Raw genomic sequence first — 17,202 nt, 5'->3', positions numbered from 1 at the left:
CAGCTCCCCACAGCATCTGAAGCCCTTCCTGGAGGGCCCTCTCCTCATCTCCCGCCTTGGCATCCTACTAAAGCCACTGCATGCCCCAGCCCAAGACACTCACTAGCCACGCCATGCCCCCAGGCCTACATCTGCTTTGTTCGGCCTCAGCACTACCAATAGGACCAATACCTCTCCCAAGACCACCCTTGTCGAGTGCCCAGGGGGCCTCTTCCAGACTCAGGTGCCTCTTTAGAACTCTTCCTTTTTTTTGCTGACTGGGTAAGAGTTGAGCCCACGTAGGCTTTGTTCAGGTGAGAGGAAGTTTTGCCCCTAAATCCATGTGTGTTCACCTTCGCCAGGTCCTGGCATTCTCCTTCCCACACACCTCTATGGACGGCAGGTGAGTGGCAGACCATGCCTCCCCAGCTGCCTGTTCTAGGAAGGGCGAAGGGAACAGTTGGACTTGGGTTGAGATAGGACGAGTAGATGTCTCAGGGATGGGTGGCTCCTCCCTGTCAGAACTGCCTAGGTGGTAGTGAGCTCCCCGTCCCTGGGGTGAGGCAAGCAGGAATGGAACAGGGTGGGATGGGCTCGATTCTGGCTAGCCTCCCCCAGGCTTGGGGGCCTCCCCACTCAACCATCAAGAGGGAGAGGGCAATGCCAAGCCCAGGGTGGCTTATGACTACCTCAGGAGGGCTGGAGGTCAGATTGGAAGGCCCTTCAGCTTTAGGATGAATCAGGAAGAAGGGAACTTTGCCCAGGGCAGGGGCAACTGAGGATAGTGGTCAGAATGCCCAGGTGGCCAGGTCAGTCCCTTAGGTGGAAGGGCTTTGAAAGGGTTGGACCTCCTGGTCCCCACAACAGTCTGCAGGTCTTAACCCTCCCCTGTCCTATCCCAATGCAAACCGGGATTTCCTTCCGGTGTCCCCATGGTAACTACCTGTTTCCATGGGCACCCCACACTTCCCCATCAGCTCCCCAGTTGCCATAACAACTCTAGGGAGTACCAGCCCCTTCCCCAGCCATGGACTGTGTGCTCATCTCCCCATCGCATCACCTTGGTCCCACCCCTTTCAATTGCCTTGGTAACTAAGACAAAGAGGAGGAAATCCCTGAATTGCCCCTCCGAGGGGGCAAGCACCCACAGGCTCTACCACCTTCTTTATCCACATCCAAGAGGGCAAATTGAGGCCCAGGAAGGAGTGTGACCCAGCTAAGGCCCTCGAGAGGGGCAGAGGCCTGGCTAAGGTTGACATGAGACAGTAGGGTTCAGTAGTCCTGGGGGAGAGACTGGGGGGTGCGGTCAGCAGAGGTGTGTGTTCAGCAGCGGCTCTGACCTGACCTGCTTGATGCACTTGGAGTTCCTGAGGGCTGCTTTGCAGAGGGGGTGACTTTGGCATGAGTGTCCCTTCTCCCCAGTACCCCTTTTCACTAGGGGAAGAGGCTAACCTGAAAAGGGGATGCTCATTTGCATTCTATTTGCATAACATTTACATGCTCCCAACTGACAGCCTGCCTGGTAAGTCTTCAGCCCTCTGTTCCTGCTCCACCTTCCCTGAGAAAGCCCTGGCGGGTTGAGGGTCCTCTGGCTGTGTTCCTACCCATGGGCCAGGCCTCCTTAGCTTAGGGACCTCTCCCCATCCTCACCCCAGCTCCTGACAATTTGCTTCTGAGACATCCCCTCAGAGGTCAGGGCTCTATCCAGATGCAGCCTCCTCTGATCTCCACAGTCCTGTCATCCAGCAATGCCCAAGGGTCGCCTACTAGATGTGAGGGACCGGAAGGTTCAAATGGGGGCATTCCAGGAGCAGAGCGGGGGCCCAGCTTGATCTGGAGGAGTCAGGAAAGGAAGTCTTCCTTCAGCCAGCCCAGAGAGGTGGTGTTGAGCAGAGAAACAGCATGTGTTGTCCAGGGTAGAGACCTGCCTGAAGCTACTTGCCCAGAGGACGACACCTTTTCCTGGAGGCTCAGCCCAGAGTCTGGCCCAACTCTGACCTTAGTGCACTCCTGCCTCGGTTTCCCACTAGGGCCCTGAGGAGGTTCAACAGAGTGAGGCCCAGGGACACCCCAGCCCTTCCCTTCTCTAGCCCTTAGCAGCCACCCCCCACCCAGCAAACCCCTTCTTGCCTTACCTCTGCCCCCACCCACTCCCAGCAAAGCCTGGCTAGGGTGAGAACAGGGAAAGGGGGTAGGCGGCTCTGAACCTGGGGTCCAGGAAGGGAGAGGACCGGCAGTAGGGGGGGGGCACTCGCTGGGGTGCCCGCCCTCCCAGGCCCACAACTAGGGAAACAGGTTTGCCAGCTGATGTCAGCTCCCATGGCTGAAGGGAGGGGCGCGGGTATTGGGGAGCCTTCCGGCTGCCCATGTACTCAGCTCTCTAAACACTCATCAGTTCCACCCCCTTGCCTTGCATTCCCAAAGCCTACCTCCTGTGGGTCCCTATCTGGGCTCAAGGTTGCACAGAGCCACGCCTCCCAAGAAGCCCAGCACAGAGGGGTGGGGACCAGGTTCCCATGTTGAGAGAGCAGGAGCAGGCAGGCAGGAAGGCAGTGCTGGGAGGCTGGCTGGCTTCCTCTCTCTAGGCAGCCTGGCCCCACCCGGCTCCTGGGTTTGCACTCGCATCCTGGATTTGTTGACCCAGACCTGGGCTGTCCCCTGCCTGCCCAGGCCTCCAAGGCCACCCCAGCCAGCCTGTGCCCCAAATGTGTCCTGTGAGATGAGGGGTCAAGAGAGAAGTGGGGTGGGGGTGGTGGTGGCGGCAGCGGCACATCTATCGGCTGACCAAGTGCATTGTTTAGCCAGAAGAGGCAGTAAGAAGAAAAGATACTGAAGGTCTAATAATCCTAGGGGTCTGGGCCAAGACATCCCACTCCCCTCCACTCCCTTCTCTTCCCCTTCTGCCAGCAGCCTGGCATCCATTCACATCTAATCCTTAGATTCCTCAACCTCACATCACCTGATCACAGGTGACAAAATGAGGCCTGAGCACCTGTCTGTGGCTATAGAGGCAGTGAGAGGCATGAGGGCTGGGTGGTTTCTGTCCAGGATTTTGAGATGGAGACAGAGAGGGTCCGGTGGGGTCAGGGTTGTGAATGCTTTTCTGGTCTGGCTCAGACCAGTGGCATTGGCAATCCCCTTCCTTCCCCCGACCCCCTGCATTCCAGGCTGTTCCTGAGGTCAGGGCTGTGCCAACTTCACAGGGTGGGAAGCAGAGGCTCCAAGGTGCAATGAGCTTGCCCCAGGTGACACAGAAGAGGACTGGACCCTGGACCTTTCACTGGCTGAATGGATTAAAGACCCGAGCCCCCATGGAGCAGCCCTGGGGGACCGTCTTCTTCAGGAACTTCCCTCCAGCAATGACTGGATGAAGGCCACACAATGGTCTATTGTGTCCTGGGCACACCTGAGCCAGAAAGCAGAATGCCAGGCAGGTGCATGGAGGAAGTGGGGGGGGGGCGCATGCCCCTGGGTTCTCTCCCTGCTGTGGTTGCAAAAGGAATGGGAACCCTTTGTGTGAGGCAGTTTGGGGACACAGGGTCTCAGGTCTGAGGGGCCACATGGGTCAAAATCCCTAACCCCTCACCTTCTGAGGCCTCACGAAATGGTCCTTGAAACAGGGGTGGGGGCCTCTTCCTTCTCAGTCTCACCACCAGCCCCTTCCTCTGACCCCAGCATCCAAGCCAACACCCTTTCTTCTGGCTTGCGGCGGGGCTCGGGTCACCCACCAGCATGAGGGTCAGTGGGGACCCTCATTCGCACATGGGGAGGATCGGCTGACTACGCCAACCCCTCCCTCTGCCAGCCTGCACGGCATCCCACACTCAGACCTGTGGACTCAATCGCCCAGCGGGGTCGCGCCTAGTGTGCCGGCAGCCCCAGTGCAAACAGCGACCTTCCTCCCACTCCGGACCAGACAAGTTTCTCGCTCTCTGAGGGGCTCAGTTTCCCCGTTTGTAAAAGGGGAAAGTTCTGACCATTCCCAGCCCGCGTCCCTGGTTCCTTCTCCTCCGGCAGGGCTCCGGCTGCGCTGCCCTCACCCGAGGGGGCTTCCCGGAGGTACGTGGCCGGGAGAGTCGCCCCGCTAGGTAAAAGCGGCAGAAGAACCGCGCGGGCCGGGGGCGCACACGTGCGTGTGTGCGTGCGTGGAGACCGAGCCGGCGCGCGCCTAGTGTGCGCGCCGCGATCAGCGGTCCGGCGGCGCAGGGCGCAGGTGCAGCAGCGGGCGCGGGGCGCGCGGAGCCGGGGGTACGGCGGAAGCAAGGGCGGGGCGGGCTCACCTGCGCGTAGTAGAGCAGCCACAACTCGTAGAGCCGCTCGGAGGCGGCCATGGCCAGGCCAGGCTCTGGCTTCACTTTGCGCCACCTGCCGCCGCCGCCTCCTCCGCGCCGCCCGCCGGCTGCCCCCGGCCAGGCCCATGGGCGGAGGGCGTCACTCCGGGGCGGAGCGGCGCCGTAGCTCTGGGGGAAGTCCGCGGCCCTGGCCCCCGCCAATCCCGCTCCTCCTCCCCGCGGCCGGCCGCGGCCCGGCTTCCTGCGCTCGGCGGTGGCCGTCGCCGCCGCCCCGCCTCTCCGGGGACCGACCGCAGGGCGGGGAGCCAACGGGAGGAGGAGCCTGAGGTCCGGGAGGCTCCAGAGGGCGCCCCGAAGCCCCGCCCCCGCGGGCCGCGCCCCCACCTGTGTCTCAGGAGCCAGTCAGAGCGACTGAGACCCGCGTGGGGTCGGGAACTCCAGGTACACAGCCTGGCTGGACAGAAGTGACCGCCATTCGCTCGAGCGGCAGGACCGCGGGCCGGGTGAGGATGGTCGCAGTCCTTCGATCCTTGCTAGCAGCAACAACTAAGATGACCACGTGTAGCACTTAACCACGTGCCAGGTGCTGTTCTAAGCGCTTCCTGGGGGAGAAAGAAGTATTGTATCGGGGTGCCTCTTATTTGTGGACCCATCGAGATGACGAGGATCAGAAAGCAGCAGGACCAGCCTGAAATTCTTCAGGAGCTGGGAGAAGCAGCACCCTGCTTCCATCGACAGATAGCTGGGAGCATTAGATTATCTCCATTGGCCCCCTCCTCCAGGAAGTGTTCCCAGATCCACTCCCCATGCCCCCTTCCCTACACACACTTCATAGTTTTCTTTGCCTTAACCTTTGGAGGGGAGCATTTCAGTCCTCTCTTTTACAGATAGAGAAACCGAAACCCCTAAGGAGCCCTGGTGGCGCTGTCGGGTATGGGCTGCTGACCAAAAGGTCAGCGGTTCAAACCTACCAGTGGCGCTGCTGGAAAAAGATGAGGCTGTCTGCTCCCAACAAGATTTACAGCCTTCTGGTTGGAATCACTAAAGCAGTGGGTTTTGTTTTGTATGCGTGTTCCCTTCTTGTGGGAAGAAGGCGCCAATGGACCAAGGTTAGTGAGGTCAAGAGTTAGGGAGGACTGGGCTGGAAGGCCCAATCGATGGCCCAGGGATCTCTAAGGAAATTGGGAACAGAGGAGTGGGTATTCCCTGTAACCCACTCAGGAAGGGGCTGCCCCAGGCAGAGAACCGCCTAGCTGAGAGAGGGCCTGCAGAAAAGTCCCCTGGCAGAGGGGAAGGGCCTTGGCGGGCAGGAGGGAGCATGGTTTGGCAACCCAGACAGGTTGCCAGAATTTTGTAACTTCAGTCTTCACTTCTGCCAAAGTGGCCTGTTGTGCCGCACACTGATTAATGCAAGTGGACTCTGGAACTCGTGGCTGTCTGCTCCAGTTGAAGCAAAGTTAGTTCTTCTTAAGCTCAGGAGGTTCCTTGGGGGCCTGAAGACTTGTTGGGTCCAGGTTCTGGTCATCTTTTCTCCAGAGGAAATAGACGGACAGTCCACCCCCTACCCCAGGGGTACTTTGCGCCTTCCGGGTGGTGGTGGTAGGGGGTCATCCTGTGGCCCTTGAAGAGAAAGAGAGAGCCAGCTAGGTTCCAGACTGCACAGCCTATCTATCTGAGTTGAACCCTGGGGGCCCTGAGTTCAGGAAGCCACGAATTTGAGGGGAAGTGGGGAGAGACAGGCTTCATATTGAGCCAGGGTCGGAATGGAGGACCAGGGAAGGTTCTTGGAAGCAGTCAAACCTTGTAGAAACAGGATAAATGGACAAGCACAGGGCATTCCAAGAGGCCAGCACCAGTGAACTTTGGTTAGAGTACCAAACCACGTCGATCGATGCGCTCTAACCATATCCTTTTACGTCTGATTCCACTTGCTGCTTTCCCACTGATCGGCGTTGGACCCGTCGAGCCTATGCGTTTTTTATCTTCGCAGGTCCCCGCCCACTAGGTGAGTGGCTTGCGAGAAAGTGGGCGGGCCCTCTCCTAGTAACTCATAATCGATTGGTTTTTCGAACTTCCTGCTTTCTCAGACTCGCTTCTGGATTGGCTGTAAGACTTTGATCGCCTCTCCTTGGACCTGCGTAGTACAGAGCGAGTGAGGTGGGGGGGCCGGGGGCAAGATGGCGGCGGCTGGGGCCGGTGTGGGTCGGCTAGAAGAAGAGGCTCTGCGGCGAAAGGAACGGCTGAAGGCCCTACGGGAGAAAACTGGGCGCAAGGTGAGAAATGGGGAGTGAGGACTGTGGTGGGGTTAGTTTCCATGGGGGTCTGGAACGCGCGGGAGAACAGTGGACGGTAAGTGCAAGGGAAACGCCAAGTTTACGCCTGCGCGAGCGAGTGGCGCATGCGCGCTGAGCCGGCACCCGCCCCCCCCCCCAAACCTATGGGAGGCAGGCGCTCAGCTCTCCCCCTGCTAGTGCGGCTGTGGCGCTCGGGTTTGAGGGGGCGCCGATGGTGGTGGTCGTGGTCGACGTGTCCCTGTTCCCGGAGACCGGTCCCTTATGCTCATGCCGAGCATTGCTAGCTGCAAGGCCGGTGGTTCAAACCCACCAGCTGCTTCGCGGGAGAAAGATGAGGTTGCCTGGTTCCGTAAAGAGTTAACAGCCCCCACAACGCGATGGAGCCGCTATACTGTGTTGGCTGGAATGGCTGGGAGTCGGAATCCACTCGATCGATGGCAGTGCATTTGGTTTTCGTGGGCTCGGGTGCTCGTTCAGTTGTTCGACGTGACCGGTTCCAGCCCGCGTGCCTCGAATCTTCCATTTCCCCAAGGCCCGACAGGCCTCCCACCCCCAATCTCGATTCTCAGGGTCTGCCCCGCCTCCCCACAGCGCACTTTGGTTGGGGCTGTAAGTGACAGGTTCCCAGGACGTGCAGATGGAGTCGTTGAGTGTAGACACTTGAAGGACCAGCCCCACCTCTGTGTGAGGCACACTGGGAAACCAAGAGGAGGGTACCTCGCTCTTCCCCAGCCCCTCCCCTGGGGATAAGCCTCCTAGTCCTAGTAGTTGCCTAACCCGGAAGCGTTTTTTCTTGCTCTGGTGTCACCCCCAAATGGCCTGATTTCATTTGAACTTTGTTCATCTTTTCCCGAAGTCATTGAGGCAATCTTGAAGTCCCCTCCCCAGGGGTAGCAGACCTCGTCCCGGTCTCTTGGGGGCAGGAGACTTGGGCAAGGCAGATTCTTCATCCCCTTGGGTCCTGGTTTTCCCCTGACTCCTGGGACCGGGTGGGGGCTGGTAACAACCCTTACACTTTGCTTTACACTGGGTTATTTTGAGACCTAACAGGATCATCTGTGTGAAAGGACTGTAGAGAGGAGGGCGGCGGACCCAGTGAGAGCTTGGCTGGGTGGGAACTGAGTTTTGAATTCGACAAGTACAGAGTATTAAATGTATGCAGGGAGTGGGGGTGCCCTACTTTTCAACTTGAAAAACCAGGGTGATGAACCTGATCCCTACATTGTTTCCTCTTTGGCTCACCCCTGTCCTTGTGGGGGACTTCATACTGAGCACAAGAGGAAGTACTAGTGAAAGCTGGCCACATTGGCTTTTGCTTTCATTGGCAGCAGGCTGCCTTCTCAGTTCTCCCTCCCAAACTGGCCTCTGGGAGCTCAACCTCCACCTTACAAACAGTGGCTGCTCCACTCCAGATGTTCTCACTGAAGTCAGGGCCCAGAAGATTGGGTCTGGGTGTGTGTCGGAAAAACCAGAAGCAAGATAGCATCTTGAAAGGCCCACTGCCTGCCTTGGGAAGGTGAGAAGCATTCCCCAGGGCCATCAGGCGACCTGGCCTTTAAAGGGAATCTCTCAATGGGATGAAAACATAGCCTAGCTGTTTTTTTAATCATGGAAGATCAGCACAGTTTGGGCTACAGAAAGCTCTTGCCTGCGAACTCGTTTCTGAAAAATGTGTCTTTGGAAATCACAGGCTTCACCATTGGGATTGAGAGCTCACTGGCAGGGGAGTTTCCTCGCCTCCTCTTTAGAAACAGGTGGTGTCCAGAAGCCCCCCCCCCCATTTTTTTTTTTATTCCATTGAGAGCATTTTCCTTTTCGTAGCATGCCTTCTATCCCGGAGCTCCTGATTTTTCCACTCTACCTAGCCCCTTTCCTAGATTAAAAGAGGAAGTTAGAATTTTGGGTAACCCTGGTGGCCCAGTCTTTAAAGTGCTCAGCTGCTAATCCAGAGGTTGGCGGCTCGAACCCATCATGCACTCTGCAGGAAAGAGATAGGACAGTCTGTTTCCGAGTAGATAGGTGGCTTCGGAAACACTTTGGGGCCATTTTAAAGTGCCACGGACTGCCAAAAGATCAGTCTGTCTTGGAAGAAGGGCAGCCAGCGTGCTCCTGAGCAGCGTGGATGGTGGGACTTATTTTGGCTATGTTATCAGGAGAGCCCAGTCCCTGACAAAGGCCCCCATACTTGGTCAAAGTAGAGGATCAGTGACAAAAGAGGAAGAGCTTCAGGGAGATGGATTGGCACAGAGGTTGCCCGCCCCAGTGGGCACAACATAGCAGCAATCAGGAGGATGGTACAGGAAGGAGCACCACGGCACAGGGCTGCTCTGGGTCGGAAGTGGATTTGTTTTGCTTTTTTTTGGCTTGTTTCCAGTGTGTAGCGTCCATGGTGAATGAGCCTCAGGTGGTGAAGTGGCATGTGCTTTGATTTGAGACAGATTTTTGGAGCTGGGCATTCATATTGAGCATCCAGTATAGCTAGGACTCAAGCACTGGAGCTACAATAGGGAGCTTCTTCCTCAGGCAGCTTCCTTTTGGCTGCGGCGATGGAGTCAAGCAAAAGGGGCCGATGGAGACAGTGCTGGAAGGGAAGGAAGGTGGGGAGTGCACAGTGCTCCTGCTTGTCTCTGTTGCTCTGAGGATTTAATATTCTCTACTATAGATAATGGCATTTTCAAATTTAACTTGGTAAACAATACCATCTGCTTGGTTTCTCACACCTGGTTGTGATGGCAACCTTGAAAAGAAGGAAGAATGAGAGGGATTTATTGCATAGTTTTATAGGTGGAAGCACCAGGGCCAGTAAACATTGGGTGGCTTTGCCCGGGGCCACATGGCTAGAAGGAGTCCCTGTCTTAAGGTTATAGGGACCTTGAGAACAGGTGGTGGCTTTGTGTACTGACCTGGTGTGGTACCTCATGCAGGGTGGGAGCAGGGCAGGAAGCACTTTATACTTAGCTGTATTATATCCTGTGTGCTTTCTGATATCGTTTGGGTTTTATGCATGTTATGGGTTGAATTGTGTCTCCCTCCCCAAATTATATATGGTAAATCCTAACCCAAATATTTGTGGTGATAATCTCATGTAGGAAATGTTTTTCTGGGTTATGCTGTTAAAGACAGTTTTTGAATAGTGTATGTCTTGAGTCAGACTCTTCAAAGATAGAAAGGGAACAGATTAAGCAGGGAACTGAGCCTGAATCTCTGAAAGGGCAAGAAGGATGGATGCCGAGCTACCTAGTCAGTGAGGAACAGAAGCTCAGAAGAGACTTGGGCTATCCTTCAGAGTCTGCACCTAGAGCCGGCGCCCAGAATCCACACTTCTAGACTCTGAAACTATGAGAAACATGATTTATGTTTGTTAAAGCCGCCCACCTGGGCTATTTCAGGTATAGCAGCCTCCAATAACTAGGACTGGGCTTACCTGCTCAAAAATTGTAGTGGGTGAAAGACCGTGAAGCTGAGGCCCAGCTGCTCATAGACACACCTTACTGCCCTCGGAGCCAGATGCCGACTCTCCTTCCCGTTGGCGAGATGTTCATGCTAACTGTGTACCATATATACGCGAGTATAACTGCATTAAAATGTGCTGTAATGCTCAGCTTCTCTGCGAGTATATACGGTATTGTAAATCCTTATTTACAATACGGGTGACTCCACGCCTTGGTCATCCTGCTGCTTCGTGAGAGCAGGGCCTGGTAGGTTCTTCTGGAGCTGTGACAGCCGAGCCAAGACGGCCCAGGCTAAAACTGCACACCGTCGCGGGGCTCTTTGCTCCCCGTCGTGACGCAAGTCTGCCTTTGCACGCACTTCAGTTACACTTCTAGTGATGTCTCTCACACTGGGCGGAGGGTGGCCCTTACATAGGCCATCCTCATGTTCCACCTCTCCAGCTCTTTACTGGCCTGCTTACTGGGGTCAAGGGTTGGGGAGAGGCAGTCAGGGCTCTAAATTCTGAGCTCCATTCGTAGCCCACAACCCTTTCTGGCAGGACCTTTAAGAGGAGAAGCAGCACTGGCTGCCTGCTGTTAGTTGATAAGCCCTGGGGAGTCTCCTCTCAGGAAGTTGTTCCTCAATTTTAGGTCAGGCCCTTGTGGTCAGCAACTGGGCACTCGTAACCCTGGTTGCAGGGCCAAGCATGATCTCAGCTGGAACCTGCCAGTGGGTACCTGCCTGCCCTTCAGGGGTGGCTCCTGGCTGGTCCCCTGGCCAGCTGTGGCAACGCCTTCCTGGAGGACCCCTTGTGTGGGTGCCTTTGCCGGAGGTGTCAGGATTCCGAGCCTGGGCCTGATTCCCTCACTAGCCACTCTCCATCCCCTCCCCACGAGGGCGCAAACTCACAATTTAATGAGATCGTGCAAGAGCCCGTTCTGAGATTGTGGCAGACGAAGGGATTCAGGATTAGCGTTTCCGCGTCTGTCTTTTTCATTGTGGAACTCCAGGGTAGTCCTATGATGCACTGCAAGGCCAGAGATCCAGAGGAGCTGCGCCGCCCAGTTGTTGTGGAGCTCACAAGTGCAGGCTGCCCAATTCCAGCCCGTGCCAGGCCCGGGGAGAGGCGGGTCTGCAGAGGTTGCACCTGATAGAGTGGCAGCAGCTTGGAGGTCAGCAGGGCCAGGTTAACAGGTGAGGAAGAGACCACAGGACCAGACTACTTCTGGGGTTCCTTTCTTGGGACATCCAGGCTGAGACAGGGAAAAGTTTTCAAAAAGACAGAGGGGAGCCTAAGCTGAGCTGTGGATGGAGGAAGCGGGCTGAGGAGGCGGGAAAGGACCGGAGACTGTTGAGAGATGGGAGTATCCGGGGCCATGGAGCCTTTGGAGGTTTGGAGGTGCGCACTTGGCAGTGATTAGGGCCAGGGGGCCGTCTGACAGCTGGGCCGGGCTGCTTTGGCAGCCGTGTTTTGCAGGAGCCAATGTTTGCACACACACCCCCCCCCCCAACACGACACATGTTTCTGTGTTGTCTTTGAAACACCCTTGATGATGCTCCTCGGCAGTTCCAGCCCTGGCATCCCTCTGTGGTGCAGCCCGGCAGGACAGCATGCAGCTGCTGTGCCCTCCCTGCAGCCCGGGAGGCTCCTAGAAGTGATGGATTAACTTGGCACACACACTTGCCCCCTGGTTGACTGTTGGGTTTCCGGAGCACTTGGCCTGGATTGTGCTCTTTTGTTGCTCTGAGACAGAGGGAAGCTGGTTGGGTGTGTGACCTTGGGGACCTTAGGGCTGAGGGCTGGCACCCAGCCTGCTTGTTTAGCGGCACTTCCTGTTTTTAACCTGACCCCAGAGACTAGGGTGAGAAGCCTTAGTGGTGCAGTCGTTAGAGCACTCGGTTGATGGCTGATGGAAAAGGTCGGTCAGCTGGTCAGATCTCCCCAACACTCCTGGAGAGAGAGGTGTGGCCGACTGCGTTCACAGCCATGGAAACCCTGTGGCAGAGTTGTGCTCTGTCCAAGAGTCATGGAGGTGGGTTGTGGAGACTAGAGCAGCACCGTGCATGGAACTTTATGTGACGCGGCAGCATTCTGTCACTTGGGCTCATCATGTGGGAGACACGAGCCATGGAGCCCTTAAAACAAGGTGAATGCGACCTGTTAGAAATAGTAACTGGTCTACATTCAGCTCTTCCCATGCAAGGTGCCCTGGTGCCCTTAGTGAACTGTGAACTGCAAAGTTAGTGGTTTGAGACCATCAGCTGCTCCCTGGGAGAAAGATGAGGCTTTCTACTCCTGGAAAGAGTTACAGTCTTGGAAACCCACAGGGGCAGTCAGTTCTTCCTGTTCCAAAGGTCTCTCACCTTGAGCCGGAATTGACTCAAAGGCAGTGTGTTGGGGGAGCTAGTCCCAGGTGCCTTGCGATGACTTCGTTCGCCGGGGCGCCTCTGTAGGACGTACTCCCCGCCAGCCCTGCTCACAAAACACACATCTCTACCTGAACGCCCATCCATCATGTGTCTTGGTGAGCCTTGAGGGAGGGCAGAGGGCCTGCAGGGCTGATGTCTCCAGCAGGTGCTCCCCAAGGCTCCGTGTACCTGCCGGTGCTGTTCAGTGCTGGAGGGGAGAGAAGGTGTGTTTGAGACTCATCCTCCTGAGGGATGTGTGGTGTGGAGGGTGAGAGTAAGTAGGGCCAAGGTAGGGGAGCCCACTGATCCTGTCTGACCTGGGCACACCTGGCAGGGTCCTTGCCCCCCATGTGGAGTGAGCTTGGAGGAAGGGCTCGCCAGCAGGTGGGCGGGCAGAGGAGAGGCAGCGGAGCACATACTGCCCTGGGTGAGGAGTCGGACTTATTCCCATCGTGCCCACCCTCTCACCAGCTCTCTCAGAAGTTCAGGCCGCTGCTGAGTCAGGCGGGAAGCTCTCTCAGGTGCCCTGCACCACAGGTTGGCTAGACAGATGGCTTTGGTTTCCCTGTCTCCTCACTTGGGGACCAATAGGAAAGCCCCTGAAGTTTCTACTCCACCCCCACTTCACCCCACACCTTCCCTTACACCCAATAGACCCTCTATACCTTTCCTCCTCCTCCTCCTCCAGTCTCCCATCCTGTCTCTGTGACCCCCACCCCATTCCCACCCCGAGTGCGAGAACACACACACACAGAGTCTCAGTCTCTGTCTCCCCGCAAGCCCAGGTCCAACTCACTGCCTGCAGGGCCATTCCTGCAGCAGGTACTGGGAGAGCTGCAGGCCAGGGTCCAGGTGCCCAAGTGTGGCTCAACCAGGGCTTGCCCCCCTCCTTCCCTCAGACCCCTTTCCTTAATCCCTGGTGCCCTGGCTTCTCTCCGGTTTTGTTTTGGAGGGAAGCAACAGCTTGTACTCTTGAAAGAATTCCAAGAGGGAAAACAGTTGCTGTGGCAACCAGGGCCTGGAGGGAGTAGAATCCACACTCCAGGGCTGTTTTGGTTCAAGGCTTTACAGAGCTGCTCTGTCCAGAAAAAGTGAGTGGCTAGGGCCTGAAAACATTGTCCTTTCAAGGGCAGGGAGGGGTGCCCCTCCGATGCCCCCACTGTTTTCCTGGCAGGGTGCCACTAGGTTTCTTTCAGGGTCATTTGCCCTCTACAGAAACAGCACCTGCATCTGATGCCCGAGAGGAAGTCATTTGGTGAAGGCGGGACTTTCCTGTACTGGGTCCTGGGATCTATGACTCAGGCCGGTCTGTCTGCTTAGGGGATGAATGCAGTGAAATGAGGGCAGACCTCCCGAAGCAGGGTTCCTAGTGGGGTGAGGGCTCTGTTACAGAGCCCCTTTTCTGTCATTACTGCTGTTCCTGAGTATCAGCTGTGTGCCAGGCCTGGGGAATGAGGTCACTGAGGCGAGCTTGGGTTTCCAGCAAGATCAGGGCTTGGGACATGGTGGGGGACTGTGTCAGTCTGGGTGGACTAGAGAAACCAATCCACAGACACGTGTATAGGAAAGAGCTTTATATAAAGAGTCATTGTTATTAAGAAAACATTCCAGCCCAGTCCAAATCAAGTCCGTAAGTCCGATATTAGTCTATATGTCCCATACCAATCTATAAATTCTTCTTCAGATTCACGCAACACATGCAGTGACACCAAATGCAGGAAGATCACAGGCCAGTGGGTGGGAAGTCTTGTGGTTCCAGTGGCGATAGAGGCATCTCAGTGCTGGCAGGGGTCTCCACATGGTTTCTCCAGCTCTAGGGCTCTGGCTCCATCAGTGTGGCTCCCTGTGTTTTGTCAGCAGGAAGAGGAATCAGAGAGAGTGAGTCTGGCCTCCAGTGAGCTATTTATTGCTGTTGTGCCTCCAAATGAGGCCATCAAGCTGCGACCTGATTGACAGGCCAGACTCCACCCCTTTGCCAGTTGACAGAGATTATGTAACTGTCACAGGGACTGACCCCTCGACCCCCAGTGATAATACAGCGTGCTCCTGTGCTGTGGGGCCGGTTGGGGAGCTCGGTCTGCTGAGCCAGCGAGGACATGCCGCTGCTTTATCTCACTAGTTGACCTGCAGGGACTGTCTCCATTTGGTGGGCCCCAGGTTACATGGTTCCCTAGACAACCTGACCTGGAGGAGTGAGTGAGTGAGTGGCCACATGGGGGTAATCACTTGATGGAGGTGTGAATTGAGGATGACCATCTGTGGAAGTTCATTTCCCTCCTTCCCTCTTTCTCCTCTCTGCCCCCCTGCATACCATCGCCAGCCTTTTCTGAGTTGCCCTGGTGTGCTCTGCCTTGCCCGCCATGTAGGATCTGCCCTTCTGAGCTGTGGTCCGCTGAACGACAAGGGCTGGGTCTTCCTCTGGTCACTGGCTGCTCTGGGCGACCTGAGAAAGAGGTCACCTGTCCACCAAGGCCGTTCTCTGCCCTGCACGGGCATCAGCACTCTCCCTTGGTCATGGCCACCCTGCAGTTGAGGAAACTAAAGTGTGTTCGTGCTCCAGGCCCCACAGCACGCAGATGTCAGAGCCAGGAGTGGCTTCCTGGGGCGCTCTTGCACTCCCCCCTCTTCAGATAAAACCAGTCTCCCTGCCGTTGAGTCCATTTTGATGCCTAGCAGCTGCCATGGGGCAGGCTAGAACTGTCCCTTTCCGCGGGACAGAAAGCCTCGACAGGGGTTTCCAACTGCTGCCCTTGCAGTGTCACCCACGGCCCACGGGCGCCTCCTCTCAGGCAAGCACCTGGGTCAAGGGAGACTCTGTCTCCAGAGGAAACGTATGTAGGTGAGGGTTTTAAGATGGTCGGGGAGACTTAGAGGGGATGCTGGGACCACATCCACACAGTATTTTACTGGGTCGAACCTCAGCCACTACCTCTACAGGGTGGGCGTGAGACTCTGCCCCACTGTGATGTCAGCCTCTGCCTGTGGACTGGAATTTCACTCAGCTGGAGACCTAGAAAGTGCTGTACACTCTGCCAGTGATTTCATCACTACAAGTCAGGAATAGCAAGCGACAATTCCATCCTGGTGGCTTTTGGCTGGTTAAAAGGAGAGCCAGCTTAGAAATAACTGGTCAGGAGTCTAGCGTTTTGTAGGGGAAATGGTGTGAAAGAAAACCACTGCTGCGTTCCAGGACTCGACACTGCAGGGTGCTCTGCTCCCCTCCGGGCTGCTGTCCTCTTGGTGCAGCTGGCCCATGCCCCATGCAGAGTCGGGTGTTGGTTTGTTGGATCAGCAAGACCGGGTTGTCCTCCCTGCTTCCAGGTGGGCTGGGAAAGTGAACGTGGAGAACTTGGGGCTTTTGGAGTGGGTGGGGAAGAGCCCAGGTGGCAGGTGGGTTAGGTGCTGGGTTGCTAACTGCATGGTCAGCAGTTCAAGTTCACCAGCTGCACTGCAGGAGAAAGGTTAAGTCTCAGAAACCTTAAATAGGCTCGTGATGGATCACCGTCGACTCGCTGGCAGTGGGTTGGGTTTGATTGGGGGTTAGTAGGAAGCCAGCGGCCTGGGAGTGGGAGGTGGTTTCTTCCTTCAGCGTTCCAGCTGGAGCCTCTCCAGGCTTGGGACAGCCCATAGAACGACTTGGGAGCACACACTTGTGTCACTGCCTTTCATCGCCTAGGCAACGTGGTAAGAGCAGTGTACATTGGTCAAGAGGCCTGGAGAAGCCCTAGCTGCCTCTCTGGCCCCACACAACCTGGATCTCTGGTCTGCATGCTGTTTACCGTGTCTGAGTGACTGTGTCCAGGGCCCACTTGGTGACCACAGAGGACCCTCAACAAGGTGTGGCCTTGCCCAGGTCGTTCCTCTCCTGGGCCAGCTCTCAAGGGGAAGGATGGGAGCTGACAGAGAGACTCCTCAGTCTGGACCACGTGTAGAGTTGTCGTGGGTGCTTTGGAAGTCCCAGTCCCAGTTTTTACCCTGCAAGCTTCTGATGAAGTAGTGGCTATTTATAACGTGATCTCCGGGTCACTGGATGGAGTTCATCCTGTCCCAGATGACATCTGAGGCGACTGCAGCACAAAACCTGTGGCTTGCTTATTTCTCCCATTTGGTCTAAGAATGGACTCTTGTGGGTATTGTGCAGAAAACATCCCCAAGTCTTGGGTAAATTTATTTGAAGTCTTGAGAAAATGATGTAGCCAGAAAAACCTCCATGTCAGTGCTGACTGTCTGTCTGTCTTCACTGTGAGCCGGTGCCCTATTCCCTGTCATTCGGTGGAGGTGGGTAATGCCGGCCCAGGATGCTGGAGGCCCGGCCCTGGTGCACAGGTGAGTGAAGTGCGGGCAGATGTGGGAGGGCTGGAAGAAGACTCAGGCAGCTGTCGTCCGCATCTGAGGTTGGGACGGCGTCTCTCTGGACCCACATCCAGCCTGTCTCTAGTGGTTTTGACCAGTTCCTGTTGTCCCCTCCCTTTCTGGCCTTCTCTTTCTGTTTGCTATCAACAGCACCCCAGTCAGGCTCTTGCCCCCTTCCAGCCTGCTGTCTATGCCTTCTCAGAGATCCTGGCGACAGACTCCACAGCCCACCGGGCAGGCCCTTCCCTGCCAGTCCTACTGCTGTGGCTTTCCCCATCCTCATCCCACCCACTCTTTCCATTTCCCCAGCGCTCTGGGCTGCCCTTGGCCTTGCAGATGAGCTCAGGTGAACTCATCACAGTTCATCATCCGTTAGTCCTCAGCATTCACACAGCACCTGGTATTCACTTTGGCCACGCGGTGTGGTGGCCCGTCGTTCACCT

At 56.4% G+C, this 17,202-nt stretch overlaps 2 protein-coding genes across 3 annotated transcripts in view; one reads left to right on the top strand and one right to left on the bottom strand.

The window, feature by feature from the left end:
• NBEAL2 (neurobeachin like 2) overlaps positions 1-4,310 on the bottom strand; it is a 28,330-nt gene extending 24,020 nt beyond the window's left edge. The window contains exon 1 of the mRNA XM_075547239.1: positions 4,260-4,310. Within this exon, the coding sequence (XP_075403354.1) occupies positions 4,260-4,310 (51 nt within the window). The remainder of the gene's footprint in view (positions 1-4,259) is intronic.
• A 2,102-nt stretch (positions 4,311-6,412) lies between these two features.
• The window catches only part of CCDC12 (coiled-coil domain containing 12), a 42,278-nt gene continuing 31,488 nt past the window's right edge, over positions 6,413-17,202 (top strand). The window contains exon 1 of one of the 2 annotated variants that reach the window (XM_075548978.1): positions 6,413-6,544. In XM_075548978.1, the coding sequence (XP_075405093.1) occupies positions 6,449-6,544 (96 nt within the window). In that variant the 5' untranslated portion in view covers positions 6,413-6,448. The remainder of the gene's footprint in view (positions 6,545-17,202) is intronic. The other variant, XM_075548977.1, reaches the window with a different exon arrangement.

This window comes from Tenrec ecaudatus, chromosome 4 (assembly GCF_050624435.1).
Source record: "Tenrec ecaudatus isolate mTenEca1 chromosome 4, mTenEca1.hap1, whole genome shotgun sequence".
Classification (NCBI taxonomy): Eukaryota; Metazoa; Chordata; class Mammalia; order Afrosoricida; family Tenrecidae; genus Tenrec; species Tenrec ecaudatus.
The sequence above is the reverse complement of the archived record's forward strand: the minus strand, read 5'-3'. Positions and strand labels throughout refer to the sequence as shown.